This window comes from Hibiscus syriacus, unplaced genomic scaffold, assembly GCF_006381635.1.
Source record: "Hibiscus syriacus cultivar Baekdansim isolate YM2019G1 unplaced genomic scaffold, ASM638163v2 tig00112498_pilon, whole genome shotgun sequence".
Classification (NCBI taxonomy): Eukaryota; Viridiplantae; Streptophyta; class Magnoliopsida; order Malvales; family Malvaceae; genus Hibiscus; species Hibiscus syriacus.
The window spans coordinates 674908-681639 of NW_024063347.1; the positions used below are offsets into that span (position 1 = coordinate 674908).

The 6732-nt window shown below is 33.8% G+C and overlaps 1 protein-coding gene across 2 annotated transcripts; it reads left to right on the top strand.

The window, feature by feature from the left end:
• The first annotated feature begins 220 nt into the window (after positions 1-220).
• On the top strand, positions 221-4506 carry LOC120180526 (WD repeat-containing protein DWA2-like). 2 transcript variants are annotated; one of them, XM_039185840.1, is made up of 13 exons: positions 221-336; positions 407-490; positions 579-711; positions 980-1091; positions 1196-1295; positions 2053-2174; positions 2504-2573; positions 3349-3437; positions 3618-3663; positions 3869-3942; positions 4033-4106; positions 4179-4237; positions 4344-4506. In XM_039185840.1, exons 1-13 carry the CDS (start codon positions 295-297, stop codon positions 4383-4385), a joined length of 1047 nt encoding a protein of 348 aa, XP_039041771.1. In that variant the 5' UTR covers positions 221-294; the 3' UTR covers positions 4386-4506. The 2 variants fall into 2 exon arrangements, with proteins under 2 accessions (XP_039041771.1, XP_039041770.1); XM_039185839.1 differs by having other exon boundaries at positions 2047-2174; positions 4344-4505.
• Positions 4507-6732: the final 2226 nt, after the last annotated feature.

A 6732-nucleotide genomic window follows, 5' to 3' on the forward strand; every position in this document is an offset into this window, starting at 1 on the left:
AGACTAGATTCAAACTCAAATTATATAGAGAGTAGGAGAACAATTAAACAATTGAAATAAATTTAATAATTATCTATAGTTGATTATATTTTAAATTATAGCTAATACAAAATTAAAAATAAATATAAAAAGTTTAGGAAATAAATTTAAAATATTTTAATTTTAGTGATTAAAAATAAAATAAATTAAGAATCAGCCTCTGACCCAAAAAAAATTAAGAATCAGCCTCTGACCTAAAAAATCAATAACCGGCCGCCGTTGGTCATTGAATCGGTTTCGGGTGGCGCTGCAACGATGCAAGGATCTTCTGGGATCGGCTACGGTCTGAAATATCAGGTTCACTCTCAAAATTTCAATTATACTAAGCACCTCTCAAATCAGGAGATACTTACATTTAAGCTGTCAGGGAAGATGCATTTCGGATGTCAGAGCAGACACCGATCATACCAGTTTCATTACCGGAACCCTCAGTCTCAGGGAAGAAAATGAGGTTATTGGTTTTGTTAGTGAATTATTTTAATTTGGTTTAATTTTTATTTTTGTTTCATATTAGTTAAACCGAACTGAAATCTGACCAGGTGCATCTGATTCGGCTATCTTCTTCCGGAACTGAGCTCATTTGTGAGGGCTTGTTTTCTCACCCTAACGAGATCTGGGACCTAGCTTCCTGTCCATTCGATCAAAGGATTTTCTCCACTGTTTTTTCTACCGGTAGCTTATTTGAATCTGATTTACCTGTATTTCTTGCATATTTTGGTTCATCTTCGTAACCTTTGAGCAATTTAGTCTACCTTTCTTGTTCTCTCTCTAGTACTGGTAGCTCATTGTTTTTTGTGACTTTACGGCCAAGAGATAGTAGAACAAAATAGATCCCATTGTTTTACTACAGTTGAATTAGCCGCTGCAACGGCATTATCCTGTATAAAAGTTTTATGGTTAAAGATGGAGACTGGTTTGATAGTTTTCTTTGTCGTTGAAGGTGAATCTTATGGGGCTGCAATATGGCAGATCCCTGAGTTATATGGACAGTTAAATTCACCGCAGTTGGAACGAGTTGCCTCCCTTGATGCACATGTTGGCAAGATTAATTGGTGAGTTACTGTTTCAAAATTCCCCCAAGTTACTGAAGCTGTGTAGTCTTTGCTGTTTGGACTGAACTTTTTTGTGAAATTTATTTTGGCTTACTTAATAACAGTGTTCTCTGGTGTCCGTCTGGAAGACATGATAAGTTGATCAGCATTGATGATGAAAATATTTTCTTATGGACTTTAGATTGTTCAAAAAAGGCTGCCCAGGTTAGATTCTGCATGGATTGTCTTCTTATCATCCAATTATTATTGTACTAGGATGCGACTATGCATCCTCTAGGTTTTATTTTACCTTTGTGAAAATAGTGATCAATACTGGAATACCTTCTTCAAAGACACAACTGACATGTTTGTAAACAGTTGCATTGTTTATTCACCCTCCTTTTCTTTTTCTTTTCCCCCTTTCTCTTCCTTCACTGTATCTCAATATAGTCAATATAGCTTCAGTGTCTCATATTAAATTTTGTGGCAATTGGAAACTTTGCATTTATCTAACCTGACAGAGACATTGACTACATATCAGTGGCAGTTATAGTAAACAAAAAAAAAATCTATATGCCTATCAATGTTACATGGACTCAGCACTTTAGGGAGCCATACCCCTGTTGACACGACATGGGTACCAACATGATATGTGGCAGACTAGTTGCTGTGTAGTTCAAAACAGCAGCCAACATTGCAGAGGTGGTTCTTGGTGGCAAGAGATGTTTTGAGGTTTCAAAGCTGTGAGGAGGAGGATCAAGTGGAAAAATGGAAATAGGAAACTAAGGAGAATTTATGAGTGAAATTTGGAGAAAATATGACATCAGTTAAAGCGACAAATGATTTTTTAGCAAATGACGTGTCTGGTCCTTAGATTTACTCATGTTGGATATCTGAACCTAAGACCCTAGCCCATAAACCATTGATTGCTTGTATAGTATTTGATGCTTATTCAGATCTTATTGTGGAAATCTAGGTACAATCTAAGCAGTCATCTGGTTTGCTTCATTACTTATCTGGTGGTGCATGGGATCCACATGATATAAATGCTGTTGCGACCACTTGTGAATCATCAGTCCAGTTTTGGGATCTACGTACAATGAAGTATGTTGTCTCTGAGTATCTTAGTTTCTTGATTAGTTCTAAACAGTTTAATCATTATGCTGGTGGTCATTTAATTTGGCGTTCCATTTCCCTTGTGATTTGACTCATTTTTCTAAATGCATGGGCTAAAATTCAAAAAGTTTATATTTGACCACCTGCCTTCCTCTAGCTGAAGAAAAGAGGACAAGGAAGGCATGATGTTGTAGCTTGTACCTTCTAATTATTTAGTTTCTCTGCAGATCATTTTTCTTAAAATTTTTACCTAGATATAGTTTATGGATTGCACTTCGAGTTATGCTGTTGCTGACAACAATTTTATGTTATCATAGGAAGACAAACACAATTGAGCGTGCCCATATCCGCAATGCTAACTATGATATGAAGAAAAATCATATACTTGTAAGGATATAGCTTGAATATTTTACTATTTAAAATAATCTTTTACTGGCTCTTTGCATTAATGCTTTTGTATTGGCCTATTGGTTATTTCTATTATAACTTTGGCTTTTAGAATGCCTTTTTTTTTGTGGGGAATGAGTTGGCATGTTAAAACGCTTTTTCTATCAAACAAAACTTTCTTATTTCTAGAACTATGTGAATCCTAGATAATATAGTATAGACCGATATTATAAATTACAATTATCAATGTGACATGGTAAGGATGAGAAATTGGGAGGATTTTTTTTTCTTTTGTAAAATGAAACTGGTAGGATTTACTTGTCAATTAAATTATACTTTCATTTTAGTCAATTAAATTATACTTTCATTTTAGTCAATTAAACTATACTTTCTTTTGTAAAATCTGCTATGCACACATGTACACTTATAAACCTTGTTTAATCGTGTACAACTATCGAATTTGTATATCAATTATATACATTAGATAAAACAACGTATTGATTGTTCGAATGTTTATCACATTTTCTAAAAGGAAATTTATCTATTTTGGACCACTATTTATAATCTTTTACTGGTGTGTGGGGTTTGATGGAATGAAATTGGTCCTTTGCATTTTGTCAATCATAAGAGACATTCACCTGTTCATAATAGTTGCTGAAATCAGTAAAAGAATGGTAAATTATATGGAAGTGGTGATTGTGAATGAACTTATTTAAGTGAGATGGTATTTCTGCTGGTTACTGAGACTAAGTTATTATTGTCACTTTTATCACAGGTCACTGCAGAAGATGAATCTGGGATACACATATGGGATCTTAGAAAACCCAAAAGTCCTGTCAGAGAGCTTCCTGGACACACACACTGGTAATTGACTTGTACTCTTATAGGTCTTTTTTCATTTTTGAGGAACTTTGCTCTTTCTATTTTCTCAATTGATTGATTTATAGTTAATCTCCAACATTTGAGTTTATGTTCTGAGTTGGTGCCACTAGAAAGAAACGGGAGTATTTAAGTTCATTGATTATGTCATGTTTATGTTTGCAGGACATGGGCTGTAACTTGTAACCCGGAGTATGATGGGCTAATTCTGGTTCTCTCTCTCTCTGAGCATTCATCTTAATATTGTTTTCTAGGGATAGGCATTAGGTCTTGGTTGGATTAAACTGGTTACAAATATTCGTCTGAATCAACTAGGCATAGCAATATCCATAAATTTTTAAGCCGCTATGACATAAACTGCAACTTGTTACTTATTGGTATATTTTGAAAATACTTGAGAATTTTCCCTTCTGTAGAGTGCTGGCACTGACTCGACTGTAAACTTGTGGATGGCTCCTACATCCGCTGAAGATGAGGCAACCTCTGAAAGGTTGTTCTAGTCTGTAGCTTTGCACAACTTTGTGTTTTATTGGTTGATCTTCACTGATATTTTATTGTTTTAATTTTGTTTAATTAACAGCATAGCCGAATCGGCCACTCAACAAGCTGACCCATTGCTTAATTCTTACAGTGATTATGAAGATAGTGTGTATGGTAATCAGTCCTAACCCCTACATGTGTTTTATATGCTTTTAAGAAATAAACGTAACCACAATCTGTTTTCAGGCCTTGCTTGGAGTAATCGCGAGCCTTGGATATTTGCTTCTCTATCATATGATGGCAGGGTAAGAACTATGCGCAACTCAGGAAGATAGTTGAAACATATAATCATCGACTAACGTGTGGGTTGTATATTGAATTTGATTTATGATGGATTTTCATATAATCCAGGTGGTGGTAGAGTCGGTTAAGCCATTCCTTTCAAGAAAATGAAGGTGTTATTATGGCTGTTGTCGGGAAAGTGATGAAATATTTAGGCAAACTTGACCTGAAGAGGAGCTGACTCATAAATTAAGTGTTTCATGACTTGCTGCCGGCCCAGTGTATTCTTTTTTTGGTTTTGTTGAGTTATAGTTGCTTCCTATTATCATCACCATCTGACATCGGTTATTTTTCCATGAATACTGAATCATGCTTACCTAGTTAATAACAGCAGTTATTCACCAACCGATTATTAAACATACGTCTCAATAAAATAAAGTGACAATGCCATTTTTTATATGGCGAGAAGTATGGTAAAATGTAAGCATCTATCAAGAGTTTTAAGCTGAAGCAATATTGATGTCTAGTAAAGAGTGTAGTGGCGGATTCAGAAATTTAAGAATGAAAGTTCACAATTTTAATTTTCTTTTCTAAAATATAATGGTATGGAAAAATTGTAATATTTCTCTTTTTTTTTAATGTATTAGGTTAAATTTAATCACATTACTAAAATAATAGGATGCACTCATCCGCCACTGAAGGAGTGAGATGCATTACGTCAAATGAGACATGGGACGATTATAAGTTAGGAGTTGGACATGTCAATATTTTTTATGCATTATATATACTCATATTTCTGAACAAAAAAAAAGCTCAACATCAAATGATAGAAATACATCATCGTAAATCAGATAAACTTTGGATAAAATAAATAAACAAAAGTAAAAATTGATTTTACTTTTTTTTTTTGAGGTTAAGTTGGAATTGCATGATAGAAAGTAAAAGGAAAAAAAATGAAAACACATGGTAAAATATAACCGTTGTAATTTGATGTAACCCCTTATATTCGATTTAGAAGTTATAACTGAATCAAAGGAGATTGAAAATAAATATTTAACTTTGTACAATATAAAATCCTGACTACACCTCCGATAGCCAAATCGATCCTACATCTGAATAATCTAAAAATGAGAGATAAAAACAAGGTGAGATATGGAGATCAATGTGTCATCTAAGTACAAACAAATAATAGTATTAAAACGCAGATAATTCAATCTCGATACAATAAACAACATAATAATCAAATAATAGTAAAGATGTTCACAACCTCTTCTTTCATTCTAGACTAATAGGATGGGGACGTTACCCTTCGAAGAGGAACCCAAACATAAAACAGAAATCATGATAGGGACGTTACCCATCGAAAAGGAACCCAAAAAAAACAAAAAAACAAAAATCATGATAGTGACGTTACCCTTCGAGGAGGAACCTGAGACTTTAGTAGATAATCCCAATATAGAAGCTTAAACCAATGTACAAATTATAAATAATATAACATTAAACATGAATCACACATGTCAATGTAATATACAACAAAAAACATAATACATATGAAAAAGTAAACATGTAATATAGATCAAGGAATACACATATACCAACTAAATAATATAAACTAAGCCTTACGCTTTCCACCGTTGGTAGTACTAGGTACTGTGGAATGAGAACCTAATTATAACATAGTACTATGCGAATTGATAACTCTACAAAAGAGTTATCAATTTAGCACTTTGTACCTATGTTTGGCTTGGAATTAAGTATGTTAAAAAGCATTTTAGGTTTAGTTTAATCTTATTTTTATATATTTTTGCATTGTTTAAAGTTTGGTTAACTTGGGCTAATTTCTGGATTTTTGTGCTAAAAAATGCAGATACTGCAGCGAAGAAGTAAATGCTACAACAACTGATGATTCACAAGGCTGAGTAGAACCTTCTGGATCAGGGATAGCTGTATCCTCTCCAACCAGCTGCTGCTACGTGGAAAATCTTTATTGGAGACAATTTTGACCTCCTCACCTATAAATAGAACCTCCCCTAGCTCATTTAATGATGAATTCTTCATCCTATCATCTTCCATAAAAAATCTCCCGTCTATTTTCCATGGTTGCCTAAGTTGCTCATCTGGAGGTGCGTTGCAGCATCTGGGATCATTCTAGCCTAATAGAATCGACAGTCAGCAAGATCACTTCAACTACTTAGACTTTGCCTGAGATAGTGAAGGTTAGATAGTTGATTTTATGTACTTGTGGACGTTGAATGTTCTAAATTTAGCTGTTTGGGTGGAACCCTTGTTTTTATGAATGTTATTTGTTACTTGTGCCTTATGCTTTTTGAATGGTGAAAGAGATTTCATTATTTAAGTATGATATTCTTTTATTTAGAGATAAATTAAATGACTTGCATGCTAATTTCGTGGCTTTGGTATTGTGAGAAGCAAATGCATGCTGAGATGTATGCTACTAATTGTTTATGATCATTACTATGTGATTGTTTGTCTTAGTGAGAGCTAATTCATATTAATC

Coding starts and splice junctions, on each gene's coding strand:
- LOC120180526 (XM_039185839.1), top strand. CDS start 295: ATGCAAGGATCTTCTGGGATCGGCTACGGTCTGAAATATCAG. Junction 712..979: donor CTCCACTGTTTTTTCTACCG/GTAGCTTATTTG, acceptor TTGTCGTTGAAG/GTGAATCTTATGGGGCTGCA. Junction 1,296..2,046: donor GTTCAAAAAAGGCTGCCCAG/GTTAGATTCTGC, acceptor GTGGAAATCTAG/GTACAATCTAAGCAGTCATC.